Source organism: Ursus maritimus, unplaced genomic scaffold (assembly GCF_017311325.1).
Source record: "Ursus maritimus isolate PB19 unplaced genomic scaffold, ASM1731132v1 scaffold_22, whole genome shotgun sequence".
Taxonomy (NCBI): Eukaryota; Metazoa; Chordata; class Mammalia; order Carnivora; family Ursidae; genus Ursus; species Ursus maritimus.
The window spans coordinates 17471073-17497120 of NW_024424675.1; the positions used below are offsets into that span (position 1 = coordinate 17471073).

Consider the following 26048-nt stretch of genomic DNA (forward strand, 5'->3'; position numbering starts at 1 on the left):
GCAGCTTCATTTGGATTAATTCCTACGTCAGAATGGGTCCAACTTGGAAAAATGCATCCTTAACTCATTCTTGTCACGCTTCCTCCTTTTGAGGCTCTGTCAGGAGATTGGGCTTGTGTGGCGCTGTACTTGACCCCCTTGCTGCTTTCTGTCTTTTCAGCAGCACCTGTCATTTTCTCTTGACTCTGCTTCTGGGGTTTTGCCAGGAAAGGCGGGAAGGTGCGCTGCTCAAGTGCACCAGGTGCAGAGCTGAGACATGGCGGCGGCTTCCCAGTCCCTCCTCATCTTCGAGGGTCAGCTGTCTGGCTGCGGTCCTTAGGGGCAGTAAGGCACAAAGAGGCCCCACTCCCTGTTCCTGGCAGGGTCCCCTTCTGCTAAGAGCAGTAGCAGAGGTGACAGGCTGGCCGCTGCCAGAGTGGCCCTGGGGCATGTTCAGGTGGATCAGTGCCCATGTTTTTGCCAGAAAAAAATTGCTGTGCTATCACAATGACAATAAAAGAATTGTAAGAGAAGAAGTTACTTTTTAGAAAAATCTCGAAGCATAACATTAATTCACGAGGAAGTTTTTTGTTTTGTGTACAGGTCTGTGAGTTTAGAGTGAGCAGTAAATTTCTTATGTCCTTGTAGTTTTGGACGTATTGTGGGCCAGGTAATGTTTTTCAAGTACCTGTGTCCTTTGTTTCCGTTTAGGGTGCAGCCTTTGTAGAATTTGATGTACATCTTTCGAAAGATTTTGTGCCGGTGGTGTATCATGATCTCACCTGTTGTTTAACAATGAAAAAGGTATGTTGAAATTCCTTCGTTTTATTTTATTTTATCTTATTTTTTTTAAGAGAGGGAGGGGAGAGAGAATCTTAAGCAGGCTCTGTGCCCAGCGCAGAGCCTGACACGGGGCTCGATCTCACAACTCTGAGATCAGGACCTGAGCTGGAATCAAGAGTTGGATGCTTAACCGACTGAGCCGCCCTGGTGCCCCCAAATTCCTTCATTTTAAACCCTTACAGTTAGGTAGGTTTAAACACTAGGAAGTTTGTTTTACATATAAGTGTATAGTTATTTATTAGAGTTGATCAGTTCATTTTTTTGCTCAATTACTGCCTATTCTTTCCTCTGTCAAGCCTTCAACATCGAGAGAGTAAGGAGACAGGAATAATAATTGCCTGGAGTAGGGTCTCTGTATTGCTGATTTGCCTTCTACTATCCAACAAAAGGACATTCCAGGTGGCTTCTGTATCAGTCTGCCACTGATCCTGTTTGAAGCAAGAGAGGAAGCTGTCATAGTGTCTGTTTTCTAGGCTCCCTTCTATTTCTGCCTCAAGCTTTTCCTCAGATTAATAGGTTAGTATGATTGGGCCAAAAAGAGGAGAGCCACAGTGCAAAAGCACTTTGGAGCCAGGTAGTGGATGGCCTCAGGAAAGGGGTCTAGATTTAGGAGCTAGGGAGATGCAACAGACTTTTGACTCAAAAAGGGAAATATTCAGAATATAAGGGGAATTTCAAAGGACAGAGACTGAAGGCCAGGGATGTGGTAATGTGGTCAAAGGTACAGTAAGCCTGGACCAGAGTAGAGAAAGAATGGGGAATGGAATGATGGAGGAGAAAGTCCAGAAGGAGATTTGAAAATGCATATTGTTTCCTAAAAATTGTAATTGTTGTGCAAACTTAATTGTGATAATTGCATAGAGCTTAAACTTCAGGGTACAAATTAACCAAGTGATTTCTTAAGAACTTAAACTAGGGGGGTTCATTTGGCATTTTCTATAAAACCGCTGGGTATCATTTTCCATTAAGGCTAGTTTGCTAACATATTGGACACTCTACCAGACACGACTGTTGTAATATATATGGCAAGGTGCCTGGCTGTGCCTGCTCGTGGATTTGAATCAGTCATGGGGGTTTGGATTACTGTGATGTATGGAAAAGCACGCTTCCGTTTCTAGAAGTGGACCCTACTGTTCTTGGGAGCCCCACTGTTTTTGCATATGTGAAGGGGCTAGGGTATAAGTCCTTGTTGGTAGACCATAAGGGCTGACCCTTATAATCCGTAGTCTTAGGGGAGAGAGGGAAGGAAATGCACCTATTCAGATAATAGAGGTAAAATAACAGTAGAAAAGGAGCAGATTGTTTTGCTCTGGGGAAAAAAATCAATGTAAAAGTGGAACAGGAAGGAATGGAGCAGTAAAGATCTTTGTAACCAAGATTGAGGTTCATGAATCAAGCTGTAATTAAAAAAAAAAAAAAAAAAAACACCTATGAGAGTTAATTGAAAAGTATTACTGATCCTGTTTTCACCAGACTTTGTCTTGCTCTTAAGTTGAACCTGGATGAGTTAGAGAATGAAAGTAACAAATTGTATGTATTTTTAGTTTTTAATTTTTAAGCTGGTATTTTCCTTAACAAAATCAATTCATGTTCATTGTAAAACTGCAGAAGATTATGAAATGAAAAATAAATCTTCCTTTCCGCTTTCTCCTTGGTCACACTCCCTTACTCTTAACAGTTTCTTGTGTGTCATCTAGAAGGGCCATATGCACAGGTTTATACCATGTGTATGGGAATGAATATGAATGTAATGGATTTTAGCATCTTTGTTGGATTGACGATTAATTGGTGGTCCATTAATTCGTTTCCTTAAGGTAGGAGTGCCTAAATACTGTGACGTTTGACATGGTAGTAAAATCTAATAAAACAAAGTTGTTCATGGGGAAAACATTTATTAAAACAGAGTTCCTGCTAAGTATTACTGCTTAAAGCTAGTCAGACTTTTTTTTCCATGACCATTGATTTCTGTTGCTATTTTTAACCAAACTTAAGTTTAAAAGGTTTAGAAAAGTTCAGAAACTTATTGACAGAAATCAATCCTTGTATAGTATTTGTACATGTTGATTGCCTAGTCATGTAGCATAGATACATATATATGTCAAATAAAATGTCAACAGCATGACAGGAAGTAGGGGAAATGACTGATTTTTGGCTTTGTTCTCAGCGTCTCAGTATGTCAGGGCCCTATCCTCCTCATAGCTGTTTTTTTCTTCCAGGCACTCCCACCTACATCAAAAACAAAAACCAGAATTTAAGAGCTAAAAGGTGGCGTTTAAAAAAGAGGGGCCCCCCTGCATGGGCTTGCTGTGGCCTCTGAACAGTTGTTCTCATTATTCACTAAGTTGGGATTTAAGCCTGTCTAGGGTGAAATGTTCAATAATAATTTGAGGCCTGTTTTTCTCTTTATTTTTAGAAATTTGATGCTGATCCAGTTGAATTATTTGAAATTCCAGTAAAGGAATTAACATTTGACCAACTCCAGTTGTTAAAGGTAATAATGATAACATAAAATGTAAATAATCTTTTAGTTTTAGAGTGATTTATACTTTATGTTCTCTTTGTGCATGGAGATGACTATATATTCAGCATGAGTAGAGTGTATGCTTTGGTTCTCTGTTCTGTTAGGAAGAATGGGTTTGCGCTAATCCATCTGTCTTCTCTAACAGTTTCCATGGACCCCACTGTTTTTGCATATGTGAAGGGGCTAGACTATAAGTCTGTGTTAGTAGACTGTAGATAGGGACTGACCTTTCTTATCCATAATCTTAGGTTACCTCTGGTCTGCATTAGCACTTCTTTATATAACTATTTTACAATTGGCCTTTTATGCTATCCTTGGTTTTTATACTTCTGTTAATATCTAAGATCTGTTTTTTATACCATGAAATTTTATATGATCACTCTTCCTGTTCTCACTAGATACCTATATAAATGGTTAATTGAGTATAAACAGTTTCTTAAGAATTTTTTTTATTTTCCTTCCCTACTTGGGTTTTTGATCATGATCTTATATGTAGGTATGCACGTATAAAATACATACAGTGGTTAGTGATTATTCTTACTAAACTGATAATTCTACATTTTATGGTTTTAACTTGCTAGCTTTTCAAGTTACAGTTCTGTTAACCATATCTTCATAAACTAAGGCTTTTTTCTGATTGCATTTTGTGTGTGTGTGTGTGTGTGTGTGTGTTTTCTAGCTCGCTCATGTGACTGCCCTAAAATCTAAAGATCTGAAAGGTATGTACCGATATGGAAGCACTAATTTTCATTTTGTAGTTAACATATATGTCGTATTTCCTTTTTTTTTTAACATACCCTTGGTCATTTTAATGAATATAATATTGGACTGTCTAAATTTTATAGACATGAAGTCTTTACATATATTAATTTTCAGATATATTTGTCATGTGTATAGTAATTATGAGTTTTTACTTTTATGAGTTTTCTTAGCTTGATGATCAGAATTCTTTGTAATTTTGTACTTACTATTTTTTCCAAACGTTCTTAACCAAAGAACAAAGTGGAGGATATATCAAGCAAGTATAAAGCTGGCTCTAGAGTCAGGGGTTTGAATGCAGCTCTAACATTTACCAGCTGTGACCTTGGGCAGGTTACTTTAACCAGTTTGTTCCTCAGTTTCCCTAAAACTTGTCCTGCCTACAAAATCCCTTTGTAATTCTGCTTTACCTGGCACTCTCATAGAACTTCATAGTTTGTGCCATTCATTTGAGGTTTAATGGATCCTTTTTTTAACCCTTGATTCTATATATGTCCCGTCACTTCAACTAGAATGTAAATCTCGCTAGGGTGGAAAACATGTTTTTGTAATCCCCAAGACATATACAATGCTCCGTATGTAGCAGGTGCTCAGCTGTGATAACAGGATGGTTGGAATGACTTTATGAAGATATTGTGAAGTGTTAAAGACTCCAAAGGTTATCCCCAGAGCATTGATATGACTTTGTAGGCTTTGTAACTATTTCATGAGTGTTAATAATAAAATGAATTTTATTTATTTATTATATTTTTTAGCTGGAAATTTTTATATGACTTTAGTCTTCATAATACACAGGGTTTGTTTTTTTTTTAAGAAAAGAAAAGTTTGGTATTTAGTTTGATATCAATTTTTTTTCCCTCTTGGAAAAAAATTCTTAGGTGTCTTGAGATATCTATTTTGAATTAAATGGTAGTGGTAACAAAACCATTATTCTAATTTCTTTTTAAATTCTCTTAATTTCTAACTTCTGAGCTGATTCTGATATTTCAAATAGAAGCCTTAGCAAGAGGACACAGCTCTTAATTCCATTGAGAAATAAATCACTGCTGGTGACTACTTTGTAAAAAGTAGTATTACAGTGTTTATAAGAAAATATTCACTGACTGTTGGGGCCTCAAACTTGATGTTTCTGTGAAATGTTGCAAACTAGTTTTCATAAAGGATGCTTCTTCAAAATGGAGGGTTTTTTTTTGTTTTTAAGATTTTATTGATTTATTTGACAGCAGGAGAGCACAAGCAGGGGGAGCAGTAGAGGGAGGGGGAGAATCAGGTTCCCCGGGAGCCCGATGCGGGGCTCAATCCCAGGACCCTAGAATCATGACCCAAACCGAAGGCAGTTGCTTAACCAACTGAGCCACCCAGGCGCCCCAAGATGGAGGTTTTAATGGTTAAATGTAATAGATATAAGAACCTGCAAAAAATACTGCACATGAAAGGATCTCATAATTACCTCTACATCTCTCTCTCTTTTTTTTTCTTGTTCTAAGAGTTTAGGGTAAGATCTTAATGATAAAATGGTATTTTATCTCCTGAGTTTTTATAATTTAAATTTTCAGAATCTGTGGTTGAGGAAGAAAATTCTTTTTCTGAAAATCAGCCGTTTCCTTCTCTTAAGATGGTAAGTTCCTTAGGGAAACTAGCACAAGGCTATCTCATTCTGTTATAACTGAATAAGTTATTTTGGTCTCTTAGGTGGGCACTAAAAAGACAACATTTATACAAACTTGTCATTGATTCTTTTTAGAGAAGATATATTTTTGTATGGTGTACCTATGCTACTTTTTTTTTTTTAAGAGTAACTTACCTGCTCAAATGAATAAAAATCCCCACCTCAATGGGTTTATTTGGTAAGAACAGGAAGTTCACATACTTCTGTATATAAACAAGATATATAGGGCACAGAAAAAGGGGTGGGAGGGACATGTGATGGTGGGAGAGCATTTTTACAGTATTTAAAACTGTTCCTGGGACGCATGGCTGGCTCAGTCAGAGGAGCATGTGACTCTTGATCTTGGGATCATGAGTTCTAGCCCCATTTGGGTGTAGAGATTACTTAAATAAAAACTTGGGAAACAAACAAACAAACCAAACTGTTCCTTAGCTTTTAGAGAGAAATGAGATTCTCCAACCAAAGAAAATAAATACCCTCATTATTTAAAATGAGACACAAATTTCAAGAATTCACTTGAAAAAGTGTAACAAATACTAGCATGAAGATTTAAAAATTAAACCCATTTCAAACAGGAATCCCTTTAACAGTATCAGGCAGCCCCTGTGGATGCCGGGCACTCCTTGCTCATGCTGGGTCTGCTTTTTTTCCTACCGGCTCCGTTTCTTCTTTTCTTCTCCATTGTCTTTTTATGGTGGTGTCAGGTACAGTAGAAGTCTTAGGCATTAGTTTATCATGATTATTCACACAACAGAAAAGAACCTACAAGGGAGCTCCTAAAATATGATTGGAATAATTTTCCAGATATTTATGAAGCCCAGCCAAGTAATGTCACTCCTGGTTCAAAAATGTGAAATCATTTGGTTCTGAGAAATCTCATGATTCCTAGACTTGTGATTAAAAACAACTTTTAAAAAATTGTGTATTAACAGTTTAGCATTTAGTTAGCCAGATAACACTTTTATTCATGTACTTTGCCACTATCACTATAATTTAATCACAGAAATTTTAAAACCAGAAAAGGCCAAATAAAATCTCAATTTATTAGTTTGTTTGTTTTTAAGAGAGGGAAAGAGAGAGCTCAAGGGGGGGGGCGGCGCAGAGGGCTAGGGAGAGAGAGAATCTTAAGCAGGCTCAAGCTCAGCGCAATTTCATGACCCTGAGATCTTGACCCGAGCCGAAATCAAGAGTCGGATGCTTAACACACCGAGCCACCCAGTTGCCCCTAAATTTGATGTTTAGCAGTCTCAACACTAATATACACTATTGTCCTTATTTTTCTAATTTTGTGTTAGTCCAGTAAAAACACGATAGGTATATTAAATAAAATAAGGCTAAAGGTATCTGAGAAGAAAGTCAAAAGCCCCACATGAAATTGAGTACACACTGTTTTAGGCCCTGTACTTGCCATGCAGCTGGTTAGTGTAGATCCAAGACCTATGATGGTGCAAGGATTTGAGGTTAAAAATGCATCTTTGTAGCGGTAGTGCGTCTGCCATCACAGATGTTGCTGAGACTGCCGCTTTTGCTGTTCCGTTTCTTCTGACTTATTTAACCAGCAGCCGCTTGGTCAGTTGGGGTATGAGAAAAGATAGTGGTTTATGCCGAGGGCACAGAACATTTTATCCGTACTTAGTGATACGTTTTACTATAGGTTGCTTTTTGTAATGATTCTTTTTTTCTTTTTTTCTTCTCTTATTCTGCCATTCATCTCACCAAAAACAAAATAAAATTCACCTACGACAAACAAAACTCTAGGTTTTAGAGTCTTTGCCAGAAGATGTAGGGTTTAACATAGAAATAAAATGGATCTGTCAACAGAGGGTAAGTAACCCTTGATGTAGCACCTTCTTCCTCTCTCCCCCTCATTTCTTAAATGCGTTCGTTTCCATCTCCTTATTTTAATGGAAAAGTGATGCTGAAATCTTACTGTGGCTTCTTCCAACATTATTGTACCTTTTAATAAAGCATACTATATCCATACAATATAATATGTGAGTACTTAAAAGTAGTGATGAATGTATTGTAGTATAAATTTTAATTTACCTGTGTCTCGTGCACATTAATACGGATGGTTTCTGGATATACTTATAGAATGAACAGTGAAAACTGGACAGTTAACTTTATAACTGATTAGTTTTTGTTTTCTTATTCTCCATCTAAACATGTATTTTAAATAATTCCCTAAGCAGTTTTCTGTTAAGTGGCAGTAGTAGCTAGTAATAGTTAACCAAGAAAAGAAATTTCTGCAGGTGTGTTTTAAATCATTCCCAGATTTAGTCATTTTTTTGTTCAACAGTTCATATTGAAAAGCTGCTGTGGGTGAGGCATTTTGTGGGTGCTGGATTCAAGTTGTGAACAAACAGAATAAACCTTGCCTTCTTGGAACTTAGAGTCTCGTTGAGGAAAACAGTTCTCTATTGAATATATCAGATGGGGATATGTATAAATGGTTGGGATGCATGGTAGGAGGGTTGTTGGGCCTGGGGGATGCTGAAAGTGGTTAATTCAGGTATGATTGGGCAATCAGAGCAATGTCCTGGAATTTGTTTTGGTCAGAATAATGTGCCCTCAAATATATGCCTTCAAGTCTTGCCTTCTGAGTAGCTGTTCATGATAAGCTGTTCCCAGTTAACATAGTAAGTGATTTTTCTTAATAAGTGATCTTTAGTTTTCTGTGCTTTTAGGATTATTTTAATGACTAATATGTAAAACATCTAATATTTGAATATCAACAGGGCTGTCACTCTCTTAGCTATATTTAGAGAATATTTTTATTATTTGTTGAGAGTACTTGATAATGTCTTAAAAGTTAAAGAATGAGGTTTTTAATAATTACCTGGGTTTTTGCAGGGTGGGGCACCTGGGTGGCTCAGTTTGTTGAGCAGCCAACTCTTTTTTTTTTTTTTTTTTAAAGATTTTATTTATTTATTTGACAGAGATAGAGACAGCCAGTGAGAGAGGGAACACAAGCAGGGGGAGTGGGAGAGGAAGAAGCAGGCTCATAGCAGAGGAGCCTGATGTGGGGCTCGATCCCATAACGCCGGGATCACGCCCTGAGCCGAAGGCAGACGCTTAACCGCTGTGCCACCCAGGCGCCCCAAGAGCAGCCAACTCTTGATCTCAACCCAGGTCTTGATCTCCGAGTCATGACATCAAGCCCCTCGTTGGGCTCCACACTGGGCATGGAACCTACTTAAAAAAAAAAAAAAATTGCCTGGGTTTTTTTTTTGTAATGAATCAGCAAACGAAGTCCTTTTGTCTTACAGTTCATGAAGATTACATAAATGTATTTTTTAAGATTTTATTTATTTGAGAGAGAGCAAGAATGAGCATGAGGTGGGGGAGAAGGGGAGAGGGAGAAGCAGACTCCCTGCTGAGCGAGGAGCCTGCCGCAGGGCTCAATCCCAGGATCCTGAGATCATGACTGAGCTGGAGTCAGATGTTTAACTGACTGATCCACCCAAGCACCCCGATATAAAAATATTTTAACGTCAGTAGAGTGCAGATTTCCAGAGTTTTAGCTTTTATCTTGTTAACTTTAGCAAAAGTTTAATCACTTTGTATGTAAGTGTCTCTGCCTGAATTATGACAGCTGCACTATCACTAAGTAGCTGCGTGATCTCGGGCAAGTTACTTTCTTTTAGGCCTTTGCTTTCCTCATGTACAGTAAGAGTTGGATTAGATGTTCCCAAGATTTTTTTCTGGCACTGTGATTCTAGGGTATCTAATGGCTTTTGTTTTCCTGTTTATTTCTTCCACATAGGATGGAATGTGGGATGGTAACTTATCAACATATTTTGACATGAATCTGTTTTTGGATATAATTTTAAAAACTGTCTTAGAAAATTCTGGGAAGAGGAGAATAGTGTTTTCTTCATTTGATGCAGATATTTGCACCATGTGAGTATTTTCACCCTACGCTTAGACAGTAGCTGGGACTTAGGGCACAAAGATTGTGTTTGGAGGTAGGGAGGTTGCCCGGACTTCAGCCTCGACGACCTCTCAGTTAAGTTACATGTATTTCCACATCCCTTCAGGGCTACCTGCAGGATGCCCTCCCAGCTCCGCCAGTGAACTCCACACCCACTGGGTCCTGGTACCTCACCCCCTGTGTTTTGTTTTATAGGGCATGTGACGTCCTCCTTACCAAATTGTAAGCCCTCAAGGGCTTTCTTGTCGCCCATTTCTGAAAATATTTTAGCTCTTGTATAGAACGATTTAAAATCTTTCTTTTTTTGATTGAAAGGTATAGTACATGTTCTTCATGGTGATTATAGCTCAATAACAGGATTATTCTCCTTTGGGGGAGGTGGTTTCTTTATATTTTTAGAGTTTCCTGAAATTCTAAAACAATATATTAGAATTCTATCCCTGATGAAAAGTATTTTTAAATTGTCTTTTTTAGGGTTCGGCAGAAGCAGAACAAATACCCCATATTATTTTTGACTCAAGGAAAATCTGATATTTACCCTGAACTCATGGACCTCAGATCTCGGACAACCCCCATTGCAATGAGCTTTGCACAGTTTGAAAACCTACTGGTCAGTTATGCTTGATGTTTTTTTATTGATATTATTATTATTTTAATTTTTTAAGAAACGTCTTAGAGTAGGGGTAGTAAATTTTCATGTTATTTTACACATCTCATTGGTTAGTTTTGACACATTTATAACAAGCCGATAGCTCTACTTAAATAAGGATATTAGATCTCAGAATGAAATGCAGTTTAAATGAACAACGAAATATTTTCTTGTGGGCCTAGTTAAGTACGTTTTTGTAGTTTTCTGAGTGGATTTTATGAGTCATCTAAAATGGCTAGACTGTAAATTTGTTTGATAAAATAAATTGGAAGAAAAAGTTCTAATATTTTTTTCTCTGCCCACTCTCCTTTGGGGAACACTACTGATGTAGAGTATGGCCATTTCACATTTGCAGTTAATAAGTTACTTTTTCATGAGTAACTTATTTTTCTTCTTCTAGGGAATAAATGCACATACTGAAGACCTGCTCAGAAACCCGTCCTATATTCAGGAGGCAAAAGCTAAGGGACTAGTCATATTCTGCTGGGGCGATGATACCAACGATCCCGAAAACAGAAAGAAACTGAAGGAACTTGGAGTTAATGGTCTAATTTATGATAGGTATTTGTTTTTCATGAAAAGTTTTCATGGATTGTTAGAGAAAAAAGTAGTTTTATAAAATTAAAAATAATATTAAACTTAGTTAAGTTAAAATTCTGTAGTTCAGCCTGAGGTTTATGTTAACATTTGTCAGTGGAATTTTTCAGACTCTGGAGTATAGCACAACCAGTGTGGGAAGCTTATTAAACATTTGGATGACTGGGCTCTACACCAGATGTACTGTCACCTTGGGGGTGTGGGGGTTGTCTCCCCCAGACCTCTTTGTCTGCACCAACTTTCTTGGGGATCTCATCCAGTTCTGTGGCTCTTCATACCTTTATTCTTCAATTTTTGTATCTCCAACCTTTGTCTTTTTCCCCTGACCGCTTAAATTTTTATATCCAGCTATTAACACCTATCCTTTCTATAGACTTCCTGATTTCAGTATAAATGACAACTCTGTCTTTCCGGTTTCTCAGTCCAAATCCTTGGAGTTTTTCCTGGCTCTGTTCTTAAACTCATACTCTAAAACCAGAATCTTGTTGATTCTGTCTTCTGAATATATCCTGAATGTATCCACTCACCATATTTACTGTTGTCACTCTCTGCTAAGACACCTCATTTCTCATGTGGCTTATTGGAGTCCGTCTGCTGACTGTCCACTCCTCTATCTCTGCCTCCTTGCTATCTGTTCTCAGCACAGCAGCCAGGGAGGAGCCTGTTCTAACTGAAGTCAGATCCTGTTATTGCTTAAAACTCTCCAACGGTTCTCTTTGTCACCTAGAGTAAAATCCAAGGTCCTTCCAAGGCCCCACATGAGCTGATTCCCATCTTTCTTCCTCCAGCTCCCACCCCAACACACCCACACAAACATAAGCTCCACGAGGACAGGCTCTTTGCCTGTTTTGTTCTCTCTTGTATCTCCAAAAGTTAGAACAATGTGTGATACACAGTAGGGGTTCAAATATTTGTTGAAAAAAAGTTTTTTCCTTTTTTTTATAATCTCCCTAGGTGTTTTTGATAACAAGCTTGAGAGCCACTAATCTGAGAGACAAAAAGATGGCTTAATATAAAGGAATGTTGGGTTTGAAGGGATGTCATTTAGTCTGCTGGGGGTTAACAGGCTTGCTAATACTTGAGCAATATCGTATAAAGAGTAAGTGATGAAGTTCTTACCAGGCCTGCTTTAGAAAATACTTTCCTTGGGTTTAGTTCACTTTACTGTTTGTCTTATATAGTTAATATCACTTATAATAGACAATTCCAACTCACTAAAGGAAGATAAAATCTTTACAGTAACCATTTGAAACAAGTGCTGGCTTTAGCAAAATTTTTGAAGAATATTTCTTTGAGGAGGAGGAAGGAATGATGGCAAATATTTTCAGGCAAGAAAATGTGAGACATATACTATATATGACTTTGTAGGGTGTACAGATTTTAGACAAATCCTTTGAAGGGCCTTACTTGGTTGGAGCCAAACTGTGACATGTAATGGAGAACAGGAAGATACTTTGTGATATAAAAGGCCCTGAAGAAAGTGAGTTCTTCCTGGCTCACAGTCAATAAGAATACTTTTATTTTTATTTTTTTTAAAGATTTTATTTATTTATTTGACAGAGAGAGAGACAGCCAGCGAGAGAGGGAACACAGGCAGGGGGAGTGGGAGAGGGAGAAGCAGGCTCCCAGCAGAGGAGCCTGATGTGGGGCTCGATCCCAGGACTCTGGGATCACACCCTGAGCCAAAGGCAGACACTTAACAACTGAGCCACCCAGGCACCCCAATATGAATACTTTTAAAGAGGAAGCATCGAGTTGGTTTTATAGTGGCTAAGTTTGCTTTGACAGGTTTTGAGTTTTAGGCAGAAGCAATAGCGTGACTCAGGGCAGGACTGTGTTGAAGGTATGGAAGACATTGAGGAGACGGCTCAGGACGGGGTGTTTACCCTTGAAAGTTTTTTTTTTTTTTTAACGTTTTAATCAGAAGAGCTCTGTGTGTGTGTGTGTGTGTGTGTGTGTGTGTGTGTGTGTGTATGCAATGTTTACAATAAAAACCAGCAGTCCCTATGCCTATCCCGATTTTCATCGTTTTTAGCGAAGTTCCTGGGCCCAAATGTTTTTGTATTTTTTTTAAGAGAGAGCGTGCGAGTGGCACGTGTAAGCACGGGGTGGGGGTCAGAAGGAGAGGGAGAGAACCTTAAGCAAGCTCCATGCTCAGTGTGTGGAGCCTGACTCGGGGCTCAGTCTCATGACCCTGAGATGACAACCTAAGCCAAAGTCATGCTTAACCAATTGAGCCATCCAGGTGCCCCGCCCTCATGTTTTTTTAAATCTGTTTCTTCTGGTACTTAATGTGCTTATGCTATTATTTTTTTTAATATCAAATCTAGACATCATAGAGAAGGTTTTGAACGATTAGTGATTTTTGGAGCCTTTGATCTGTTTTACGTTGGGGAGAATCATTGATGAGAAGTGGGTATTTTAGTTGGTCAAAACTGATTTATTCTTTTATAAAGGCAGTGACACATTGTAGATTTTACATTTAATCCTGGTTTTGTGCTATGTTTGATTTGCTGATATTTGGGGTTTTGCATTTGTGATAATGAGTAACATGACCTTTAATTTACCTTTCTCAACTGGTTGTTGTCTCATTTTGGTATGGGGAAGGTACTTGCCTCATAGAGTAATTAGGCAATATTTCCTCTTTTTATAAAAAAAATTACTGGGTCTGCTCAAATGATTAAAAAATAAATCTAGTAACAGACACCCATGTTTAAAGTAAAGAACATTATTAGATTTGAAGTCTCCCATATGCCTCTTCCTAATTCAGTTCCGTTATCTCCTCCCTCAGATATAACTGCTTATCAAATTACTATTCTCATAGTAAAAATTTTTAATTTCTGTTACTAAATAATATACCATTCTTTAAACTTTATTTATACTTTTTTCCCACTTGTTATATAATGTTCTTAAAATTAATCTATTTGTTGTATATAGCTATAATTCATTCATATTTGTGGCTATATAATATTCATGATTATGTTTCTTTCACAATTTATTCTGTATGAGAACATTTAGGTAGTTGCCAGGTTTTTGCTTTTGCAGTGCTTGCTGTAAACGCTGTTGAACCAGGCCTTCTGGAATACATGTGTACAGTTTCTCTAGGGCAATGACTTTCAAACCTTTTTGACCCAACCCAGTTAGAAATGCATTCTGCATTGTGACGCGGTGCACACGTCTGCAAGTATGTACCTGAAACAGAATTTTAAAAATAATGGCCCTTGGATATTTTCTATTTGTATGTGTACTTTTGAAATGCTAGTCCATTTTGCCACTGGCCTTCACCTTTTTAAATGCTAGTCTTAACTTTGCAAACGTGTTTTGCAACCCATCATAAGGCATCTGTCTATGGATCAGGTATTGGAAGTACATCAGGAATCGGGTCCTCTGGAGTGGGTGGTTCTGTATTCTTTGGTTCTGTACCCATTGTAGCCTGCTGTCAGTTCTCAGGAGTAGGCCAGTGCATAGTAAACTGTCAGGTGGACGTCCGGACATCAGCACATGGTTAAGACAAGCCACATACTCTGATTCAGGCTCACTCGGGCACTCAGTCCTTAGGCTATGGTGCTAGTTGAGTGGCAGCGGCTGTCTTGGAGTGAGAGTCCTTCACACGCCTGCCTTTTCACTCAGACTGCTCCAGTGTAGACTCACTGACTTATTTGGGTACCGCTGTCATCCTGAGCGAAGACTGCTCCCTGACCGTTCCTGTGTCAGAGCTCCCATCTCCTGTAGTCCTGATCTTTTTCGCTTTCCTGTCATTTTTATGGAACACATCTTTTAGCATCTTCTTGAGCAAGGAGGACATAAGGAAGGTACATGTTTGGTCTTGCATGCCTGGAAGTATTGCTGGGCCTAAAATTTCATGTTAGAAATCATCATCTTGTAGGGTTTTAGAAGCATTTCTCCGCTGCATTCACAGTTTCAGTGTTACTGTGAGGAGTGTGAAGCCATGTTGATTCTCGTTCCCGCACGTGTGATTTCTTCGTTTCCTATCTGGAAGCTTGCAGAGTCGTCTTTTTGACACCAGTGCTGAAAAATTTCATAGAGATGGATCTTGGTGTGGGTCTGGTTTCATCCCTTGTGCTGGGCACACAGCAGCCCATTTAATCTGTTGCTATATGTCCTTGAAGATGCAAAGATTTTGTGAATTATTCTTTGATTTTTGTCTCTTCTGGGTTTTTTCCTTCTGCCTTTATAGAAATCCTTTAGTTGACATACTAGTCACTCTTGGGCCAGACTTCTAATTCTCTTATGTTTTCTCCTATTTTCTACTTTTGTCTTTTTCTCTACTTTAAAAGATTTCACCAGCCTTATCGTCCACCGTTTGATTGAGTTTTTTCTTTTTTCCTCTGAGTGCTTTTTTCCTCTGAATGCTTTTTTCCTCTTTATATAACATCCTGTTTTGGTTCAGTGAACTATTTCTGTGAGGGCATCGAGGACTTTTTTTTTTTTTTTTTTTTGTCTTTGGCATTTTCTTCTCTTTGACTCACTATCTTACATGTTAGAAGCTTTCCTTAGTTGTTTGGAAATCTTTGGCTGCTTCTCATGGTAAGAAATTGGGATCTAAAAAGCTTGTTGGAGGCTCTGAGTGTGTGAAGTGGGGCTTGTTAACTTGGATTTCACTGTGGGGTGATCTGGGTGGCCTGTTTGGTCATACTTCTGATGTCAGTAGATTTAGAACTTTACTTTTTGGCTGACCAGATTCCTCACAGAAGAATCTATATAAACTACCTAGAGGATCCAGCTCTGGCTCCCAGGGTTCTTGGGATTCAGGTAAGGGAAGAGAGCTGGGGAAGGGAGGGCATGTCTCTGAATTTTGCATGTGTTATATGTATGGACTGTCTCTAATTCCCCTGGTGCTGGTGGCTTTTGTAAAATGCCCACACCCTCCCTCACCTGGTCATCCAGTCCTCCATTCCGAGAGATTTCCTGTTAAGTTCTCGAAATCAGCCTAAGTGGGGGAGCGGGGTGCGGACAGACTCCGGGGCAGGAAGTTAGGAGGAAGGGAGGTGCTTATTGCTGCTCAGAGCCTTCACTCACCCTCCCTGTTTTAGCTGCCCCCCTCCCCCCTTCCCCAGTTCTAGGGGAATCTGGCGCTGCTTTTAACTCAGCCTTTTCATGTTTTCCACTACTGGCTTGTGATTTGGCCTTTTCCGTCCTGCTCACTGAAACACTTCGTTATTGCCTATGCATCTGTTTTCCAGCTTCCAAAATTTTGTTGCTGTGTCTCTGTTTTTTTTTTTTTTTCCCCATATGCATGGATTCTTTTTTAATCCCTTTATTTTCTTTTTAACGGGATATACAGGAAAAGTATTTGCTTCTGTTTTCGGTCTGATATCTTGACCCAGGGGTCACTTCTCATTCTCTAGAAATTCTTTCCTACCGTGATGTCACCACGACCTCTGTTGTAGTAGCACCTCACATGAGTTGCCTGGCCTCACATTTAGGCCTGAAAGGCCATCCTCTCTCTGCTGATGGGCAGTGCCGTGCTGCCGTTGTCACATGGGGCTTTTTCTGGCCTCTCAACTATGGGTCCCTCGGCCTGGGCTGCACAACTTTAGGACGGTTCTCACAGTGCAGATCTTCAGTGCTTTGAAGTCACAACTGGGTATGAATTCCAGCTCTGACTCTTAATAGCTTCCCATCTGTAAAATACAGCATTGCCGACTGATCGGCTTGGAGAGAAGATACCCGAAGAATCAATCACTAGTAAACTACAGGTTTATTTCGTTTTCTGATTCAGTTGCTTTGTAATCCGTTCTTCATTATGGACACAAAAGGAAATGCCACTATTCTGCATTGTTGGAAAGGTGGAGGAGATGTATTTTTAAATTGAACTGATACTTAGGTCTTTTAAAAGGGAGGGGGGCGATTGTGCTATGGCTGTTCCAGGCATTCTGTAATCAAATCATCCTGAAAAGGCGAAGTCAGACAGGTCTTAAGTAAACCATAAAATTACACTATTTTATGTGTTTTGTGTTTGTTTCATCATAGGATATATGATTGGATGCCTGAACAGCCAAATATATTCCAAGTGGAGCAGTTGGAACGCCTGAAGCAAGAATTGCCAGAGCTTAAGAGCTGTTTGTGTCCCACTGTTAGCCGCTTTGTCCCCTCGTCTTTGTGTGGGGAGCCTGATATCCATGTGGATGCCAACGGCATCGATAGCGTGGAGAGTGCTTAGTTTCTGTTGGGCAGAGGCCATCTGGGGGCAAGCACCGCTGCTCTGGTATTCACTTTCCAATGAGTATCGTTTCTGTATGCCTTCTCGGTGTCTCAGTCCAATGAAGCAATAATGAAGTATTTCACTCTTTCACTGCGATTCTTGCTAGAATTTCAAGTATGCTATTTAAATCACTTGGCCAGGTATAATTACCAGTCAGTCTCTTCACAATGAGAAAATTTATTGGTCGGCAAACATATTATATTAAACTAAATATATAAACATATAACGTTAAACAGATGTTCATTAAAAGCATAGCGCTTTGAAGTTAACTCTAATAATAAATATTTTATATTTGCAGTTCCTACAGCTTTCATTTGATCAGATCCGAAACATTTAGCACTTGAGGAACATGACTATGCATAATTATACCTGACCACGGAAAAAATAAGTACCTCAAATGCATGCATTTGCACTGGTGATTCCAACTGCACAAATCTTTGTGCCATCTATGTATATATGTATTTTTTACATGGATTGACATGCACAGACACCATTTTCATCAGTATGAACCTTGAGGCTGCTGCCATTCTCCCACTTAACCAAACCAATGCCTGTGTAAACAGCCTGGAGGTGATCCTTGAAAACTTGTTTCATAAGTCTTTCCGAAGTTGTTTTGCATAAATGTTAGAAGTTTCAAAATGCTGCAGGGTAATTTAATGTATAAAATATTAGAAGTATGTACCGCATACTTAATAGAGTAGATCATAATGTATAAATCTATTCAGTGCATGCTTTAGGTTTTAAGCATGAGATTGTACACGTTTACTGTAAGTCCTTGCATCTGTGGTGCTAGGTGAGTGTGAGAAGGTGTCAAGGACTGAAAATCTTTTGTTCCCTTAAAAAAAAAAAAAAAAACCCTGTTTGTAGGCGTTTTCAGTATGCTTATTTTAAGTGTCTCTCACTACCTATTACACACCGTTGCTTTGTGGGTTTGTTTTGTGTGTTGTGCAGTAGTTAAATCTCCATGCAGAAAAATAAATGTCCTGAATTCTCATATTGGTATTCTTTATTGGTTAATGTACATCAGGCATGTAATTTATTTAGAAATGTAGAAGACCCTTCTAAATGTGTATGTGTGGCTTTAGGATTATACTAGGGTTTCTTTCATTAGATGCTGATTGTTTTGGCATAACTGTAACTTAAGAATGAATGTTAAATAAAATATACAGATTTATTTTCTTCCTTATAAAACAAAATTTCAAGAAGGTATTACTTTTATAGAATTGATTCTCTAATACTGTTATGAGAAGTTGGAATTTAGGAATTGGAATCCTACCCTAAAGTTATGGTTTATTTGCATCTACCTTTTACTGCACGTCCTTCACTAGGCAATTTATTCATGCATTGATGTATTTTAGCACTAGCTGAAAACCTAAGACTTGGAATTACACGTTGTATCTTTTTATTTTTTAAGCCAATCAATGCAATTGTGGTTCAGTCTTAATTGTGTGAAGACAGGCTTTGAAATCCTATGGTGTTGTGCTGTAACACCGATATTAATGGAAAAGAGTTTAGGAAGTGCAGTCTTCTGCAAGGGTTCTATATACTTTTCCCACATTGAATGAGATTTTCCAATGCTTTGGTGTGAGTTAGGCAGTTTTAGAAAACTCCTAAAAAAGAATTCATTTTCTTTGTCTACAGACCTTTGTACAACACAGTGACCGTTACTTTATGGTAACTTGATTAGCCATTGCGTTCCTGGTCTTGCGTGTTTGCTGTCCTCCCCTATGCCTTTCCATCCAGTGGCAGTGCAGCTCCATGCTGAAGACTCACAGATCATTAAGGGAAAGGAGAGGTGATGGGAGGGTGTTCCCCAAACAGTGTAATTTGCTGTGAAGAGCTTACAAGGACTGGTTATGCCCCAGACAGAACCTCACTGCTCCCTTTCTTTCCTGTCCCTTCCCTACCTTACAAACCAGGGTTAGCAGACAGTTAAAGCATAGCGAGCAGTAGCCCCTTTCCTAGAGGACTAAGTCCAGATTTCCATATCACTAGCTGTTAACCTGTACACTCTGTACCCATGGGAGGCCCTGGCCACGCCATGCTCCTACACTATTCCCTGTCTGTAGCCATGTGCCCTCTGCCTGGAGGCCCTCTGCTCCCCACAGACACTCTTCCTGCCAGACTCCTTTCTCCTGAGCCGTCAGCCTCTCTTGAGTTCTTGCGGAAACTTCTGCGGAAGGGGTGAATCCATCTTTTACTCCATAGCTGTATGTTCATACCTTGATCATGCAATGCATCCTAGTACATTCTAGGTAGGCATAGTTTGTCTCACCTACCAGGCTGCAGGCTCTTTCAAGGGCAGGGAACTTGTCTTACTCTTTTTATTTCCACAGTGCATGGAACATGGTAGAAAATCAATGTTGGAATTGTCGGGATGATATAATTTGTATCAAATGTCCTTTTGAATTAAGAGATTTAATTATGTTTACTAAGAATGTAAACTTTGGTTTACATTTCGACAGTTGGAACAGTTTGCTGATGTCAATTTTAAATGTAGAGGTATAATGTTAAAATCATTTTATATTTTCTGGAAATCGAGTGCAATGTTTGATAAAACGCCGCCATTGTTCTCTCGTGTTTTCTACTCTCTGGAATTATGTACTGTAACTGACCGGATGTAAATGTGAGGAATCCAGTTCATTCCTGTGTCGGTTGTGCCCGAGGGCTACCACGGCCACCCATTACCTCACTCCCATCGTCCCTGTGTCTCCTCCCCTCCGAACCCCATGCTTCCGCCTACCTCAGTGCTGCTTGCCCTGTCCGAAATGCCTTCTCTGTCTTCCTTCAGTGTCCAGCTCAGGGGCCACCTCCCCCATAGAACTTGCTCAGCTTTTGATCAGAATCCTGACGCAAACAAAGGCATACAGCCTCTAAATCTCACTACTTCATTTTGCAGCTGGGCTCCTAAACCCAGAAAAGTTAACGGACTTACCAGGTCTGGACTAGCACTGGGTTTTGTGATTCCTAATCCCGTGTTCTTAAACTATGCTGCCTTCTGAATTCTTGTGGCATTTGTTAGCATGTGCTTTCTATTTCCCTAAGATTGTAAGCCCCTTAAGGGCAGGGACTTCTCTGCATTTCTAGCACTGCTATAGTGTTCTCTCCTTAGTTACGAACTAGACAAATAAACGGCGGTGGCAACGATCCTAGTTTCCTAACTCAGATTGTTTCACAGTCTACATACAGTTTTGTATGGCATGCTTGGCTATGTTGTCTGGAGTGTGTGTGCCCGTGGGCATGCGTGTGCATGTGTGTTTGCATGTATACTTGTGGAGTTCTCACTTGGCCCCAGTTGTCCGGGGTCACAGACGGGTTACCGTAAACCCGTTTTCTACTCTGTGCGGAACGAGGACAATCATGGGACTAAACGGAAGATGAGGTCCAGTTTCTCCCCCAGGTCTGGCTGGCCCTTCCTGGGGTGATACACCTAAATCCTGCAGCCGGTGGTCTGGGAGCGCAGGATGTGCTGCCTTGGCTAGGACTCGGGTGACCTGAGGGCTGACTGTCCTATTAGCCCCGGCGCAGTGTCACTGCCCTTCGTGCCGTGGACTGCGTTCTGCTGCACGTGTTTACTAGTTTGGTACTCTAGGCTGGCCACGGGGTCCTGTTAATTTAGATTTGGCTATAACTCGCTCCTTTGCATTTTAGGTTTGGACTGTGTATTTTGGGGGGTAGGAACCAAAATGTACATATGAAGAACATTGCATTATTTTGTTGTTCCTGAGTGGAAATTTATTCAAATATAATCTCTTAGTTTAGTTTGAGAAATGGATTTGAAGTGTTTAAAATGCAAGAGAGCTTATGGTTAAGACCATACAAGTGTGTATTGGAGATAAGAGGAAAGGAAAATAGATTGAAGCCAGGCTCTAGAGCCCTTGCAGAACAGGGTAGAGAGAGATCAGGGTAGTCATGAAGCCACTTGGGGGCACAGCCTTTGTAAACTCAGAGGCCACGGTAGTAGTTGTGGTGTGTTCAGAGAGAATGAAGGAGCCATCCCAACAATGGAGAGGAGATTTTTTTTTACAGATTGTAAAGGAAAATGAGAGAAATGTATTTTAAAATAACGAGGAAAGTAGTATTAGTACAGGAATAATAAAAGAAGTGCAGAGATTAATTTGTCTAATCCTCCACTAAATTGGTCCAAGCATACATCTTACCGGCTCCGACCAAACACAGAAATGCAGATGGGATGAGTGAGCTTCTGAAACTTAACTTGCACATGTGCAGAGCTAAACTGTGTACTGTCACAGAAAGAAAACTCAAAGTTTAGCACAAGTCCGTCGCATGGTTTCAGGTGTGTCTCTCTGCAGCCCAGACTTCTCCCGTGAGCTCAGATTCACACATCCAGCTATCTGCCTGCATCTCCGCTTGGAGGTGTAATGGGCAGCTCACATGTATGTACCTCCAAAAAACCCTTCTTCCACTAAAACCCATCCCACCTGCTCCAGTGATCTGTGTCACAGTAAGTGACACCCAGGAGTGTTACACTAATCACAAGTTACCAATAAGAGAGAAATCATGGAACTTCATACTATGACATGTGACGGGTCAGCTGCCCATTTGTTTCTTTTCAATTAAAAAAAAAAAACCTCCACATATTCTTTTGCATAATAGCATAGAATCATCTTACCAAGTGCCAGAAAAGTTCCCTTGGGATTTTGAACAGTGTTGGACTGACTTTCTGGATTAATGTGTGGGAAGGATTCATGTTTTAAAAATAGGAAGTCTTCTATCCAGAACACAGAGTGTGCCTCCATTTTTTCAGAATTTTTACGTCTTCCAGTAAGATGAGTTTTTTCATTTACGTGTTGTGTACTTTTTAAGGTTTATTCTTATATTTAAAAAAAACTAGTTATGAGTTTGTTTAATTCCTATCTTCTTACATATCTTCTTCAATAATAGGCAGTTAATTTTTGCTTATTGATCTCACCGGTAGCTACTCTGCTGAATTCAGTTAGAATATTTTGTTATTTAAGTGTCTGGGATTTTCTAGTTGGTTTATCATATCTGCAAATGCATTTTTCTAATTTTTAATGCAGCTTTTTCTCTATCTTATTTCAGTAACTAATAATTGTAGGCACCCTTGTTTCTTTACTGACTGTAATGGGAAATAGTATGGCTGCTGGAGTTTTTAGTAGATGACCTTTATCAAATTAAGAAAATGCCTTTTTCTTCTTGATTTGCTAAAGGATCTCTCCCCCCCCCCCCCAGCCCCACTCCACCCCCAAGGGATAGGTGTGGAATTTATTCAGTGAGTTTTTGAGGAGTTAGAAAACAACCATAGTTTTTCCACTTATCTGTTAATTTTAATGGAGTGAATGATGCTGATATATTTTCTAATGTTGAATTACCCTTCAATAATTGGCATAAAACCTATTAATATTTTGACAGCGATTGGCTGATTCATTTAGGATTTATTATCTATATTCATAAATGAGGTTGAATTAGTTTTCTTCTGCTATTTATGCCTAGTTCTAAAGAACATTAGGATAGCCTTATAAAGGCAGTTGAGTTGGCCCTTCAGGTTTTTCTGTCGTGGAACAGTGTGTATAATGTTAGTATCCTCTGTCTGTTCGTTGATGGTTTGATAAGCGCTCCTATAAAACCGTGTGCATATTTTCCAGTGTTTTTGTCCTGCCCTCACAGTTTCTTCTTTAGTTATAGCCTGTTCATGTTCTCTGCTTTTTTTATTAAATTTATATTTTTGGGGAAAACCTGCCAGTTTTCCTAGATTTAAAAAAAATTACTTGTCCAGCTGTGTGTTGTATTTAGTGTGTATTAGTGTGTGTATATATTATATAATATGTATAATATAATTGTAATATATATATACACATACTAAATACTGGATATCATATATGTAAACTCTGTTAATGCGACCACTTTTTCATTCTTATTATTTTCTTCGGCATGAAACGGAGTTATCCTTAATTAGATTGCCAAAGATCTTTTTTTTTTTTTTTAAACCAGGCTTTAGTAGCTTTGTTTTTTTTTTATAATGATTTTTTATTATATTATATTAGTCACCATACAGTACATCCCCAGTTTCCGATGTAAGGCTCGATGATTCATTAGTTGTGTATAACACCCAGTGCACCATGCAATATGTGCCCTCCTTACTACCCATCACCGGCCTATCGCATTCCCCCACCCCCCTCCCCTCTAGGCTTTAGTAGTTTTGAGCAGTGTTTTTACTATTTCATTAATTACTGCTCTTAAATTTAGTGTGTAAAGTTCTACCTGATTTGGATTTATTTGGTACCTTTCCTTGCTTCTTGAGTCGAATCTACCTTAGTATTAAAAACAGTTCTGGTTCTATAACAACAGAATAATAGAGTTGACTTTGGAAAAACACTGTTTTAGTAGATCAAGAACTTTATTTTCTGAAAAAAAAAAAAGTCTATATAAGGAGCTGTTGTTTCTGTGATTGAACTGAATTCCCTTATATTGTAATTCAGTGAAGCATAACCATGATCAAATATTTGTTGAGGGCTTGGTTGGGAGAATAAAGCAACTTCTGTCTTCAGCGTGCTTATTATTTAGTTGAGGTATTATATGTTTTAAAAAATGCAAGATTGTACAGCGGTTGTCCAAGAGAGCAACAGAAGGAGTCACTAAGCTTGAGCCTGGTATTAGCTCATTTAATGACAGATAAGCCCTACCACTTCCACTGCAGAGGACATGGCTCTGCTTTGACCTGTTCTTGTTCTCCTAATTGAGCTGATTTGAAGGTAGGGCTCCTTGGCTAAACACACTTGAGATGCCTGTCGGATGTGTGTGTGAGGGGGGAGGGGAGGACATGATCGATTTCCTCAGTGTTGTCTTCCAATTCACTTGTTCACTTTCACGGTATCTAGCTTACTCTTTATTGAATTTTACATATTAAATATTTTGTGTTTCTTTTTTTTTTAATGGAAGTGTAACGTCCATTTATGTCTTTTAAAATTTGCAAGCTATTTCATTTTATCCTATACTTTTCAGGCTTTTCTGGAATGAATTCTTGTTCTGATTTTGTTGGCCATTTTTCTTGTCATTGTTTCCTCGTGTGTTTTGGAGTTTTGGTATGCAAGCTCATGGGGGGTTTTTTGTTTGCTTATTTCCCTCTTCCATCCTCTCTGGTGGTCTGGTGGTTGCCTCCCTTAGGAGCTCTGTGATCTCAGTCTAAATCCAGGTATATGATTGCACCTGGCAGTTAATACCCAGAGGACAGTGGGAACATTTGTACCCGTCCCACAGTCACCTGGTACATCATTTTGATTTCTGGTCCAAGGAGGTTTTGCTATTTTATTTATTTTTGTTTGTTTTCTCTTTGTGGCTCACCCATTTTTCCTGTGTATTTGGAGCAAGGATTTGTTTGGTGTTTTGTTTTGTTTTGGCACAAACTCACCAAATCATCGTACAGAGTTCAACATTCCCACCGTCCCAGAGGATTGTGGCATAGGTTCCTCCTCCCCAGAGGGTGCCAGAGTGTGGTGTGTGTGGTGGACGTTTATGGTTGTCTGGCTGCCCGGTGCCCAACTCCTACTTTTGGGAACAGTATTCTGGTGGGTGTGGGAGATGTTCTCTCTCCTCTGTTGGGTATAGTCTTTGGGGACCTGTAAAATATAGTGTCCTCCTTTCCTCCAGCCAGGGACTAGGTGCGTGAACAAAGCCAGGCCAGCTGGACCCTGGACTCTCTCCTGCATCACTGTATATTAATCAGCACAACCAAAGGATAGAATAAGTGCTTAGACTGTTTCCCTTCTAGAGCAACTCCAGTTCCCACAGTGAAGCCCATAGGATCTTCCTGCTTGCTCCTTTGGACCTATGCTCAGGCCTTCCCTTCAATTCTGTGAGGTCACCTACATCCCTCTAGTAAACTCCTTCCTTCTAACATTAGAGGCAAATTTTGTTGCTTAATGCCCAGGAAAACTGGACTGATGGCGTGTACCCTTACAGATGTGTACGTACCTGCGTAAGTGCTCACATGTCATTTCTACATGCTATGCTTTACCGTACAGCAGTTCGCGTTTTCTTCACACGTCAGATACCTCGTGTGCTTGCCATTAAACAGGAAGCGCTAAGTAATTCGAGTAGGCTCTAATCTGACCTGGTATGGGGATAAATGAACAACGGGGTAACCAGGCCGGTGTCATGGTGGAGCAGGGCCCCAGCCTGTGCTGTCGCTGCCTTGTGAGCAGTGTGGCTAGAGTGACTTCTGTCTCTGCTCACGGATGCTCTGCTTCCCGTGTCGCCTCCCAGTCCTGGCTCTGGCCATCCTGAGCCTGAGCCCTCGTCTCCTGACACACCTCTCAACCCACCGTCTCAGAAGGCACTTACACTCTCTTCATGGTGTCCGCTTTTACTGTTTTTTTATATTTTGCTTCTTCCTTCCTGCAAGAGCAGTTCAATGGCCCAAGCCTTTCCTGAATACCCTAGCCTACAGGGCAGTGCCTTCCCCCCCAACCCCTGAATTCCCGGAGTAGCTGACAGCTGTTCACTTGACAGTTGTTTGCCTTGTTACTTGTGTGTCTGAGTCCAGGATATAAAGAACACCGACGTTGCTTTGCCGGCATGTTCGAGAGGCTTATCGTCGTGCTTGATACACATACACTTACCTTCTGTCTTATGAGTGCCCATCGTGGCATTAAATTCGCACTGTTCCATCCATTAAGTGAGCAGATCCCGTACTCGTGCAGGAAATTTATTTCATTTCCCAACCCCAAAGGTAAAGAAGAAGCCAGCTGCCCAAAAAAAGATTTGACTCCACTTTTGCCTCAAAAAATCTTCTGAAGCCAGTTTTTTCCGTGGCTGATTCTAGTTCTTAAGGAGTAGTCAGAAACTTTCTTATGAGTTGTGAATTGGAGAGACCAAGGTCCTGAACGTCCT

The 26048-nt window shown here is 39.6% G+C and overlaps 1 protein-coding gene across 1 annotated transcript in view; it reads left to right on the forward strand.

Annotated features, from left to right (window-relative positions):
- GPCPD1 (glycerophosphocholine phosphodiesterase 1) overlaps positions 1-20324 on the forward strand; it is a 51537-nt gene extending 31213 nt beyond the window's left edge. Inside the window, exons 12-20 of the mRNA XM_040637995.1 lie at positions 691-783; positions 3236-3313; positions 4023-4062; positions 5659-5720; positions 7530-7595; positions 9538-9674; positions 10180-10315; positions 10755-10915; positions 16946-20324. Coding sequence (XP_040493929.1) covers positions 691-783; positions 3236-3313; positions 4023-4062; positions 5659-5720; positions 7530-7595; positions 9538-9674; positions 10180-10315; positions 10755-10915; positions 16946-17135 — 963 coding nt within the window. The 3' untranslated portion in view covers positions 17136-20324. The remainder of the gene's footprint in view (positions 1-690; positions 784-3235; positions 3314-4022; positions 4063-5658; positions 5721-7529; positions 7596-9537; positions 9675-10179; positions 10316-10754; positions 10916-16945) is intronic.
- The last annotated feature ends 5724 nt before the right edge of the window (positions 20325-26048 follow it).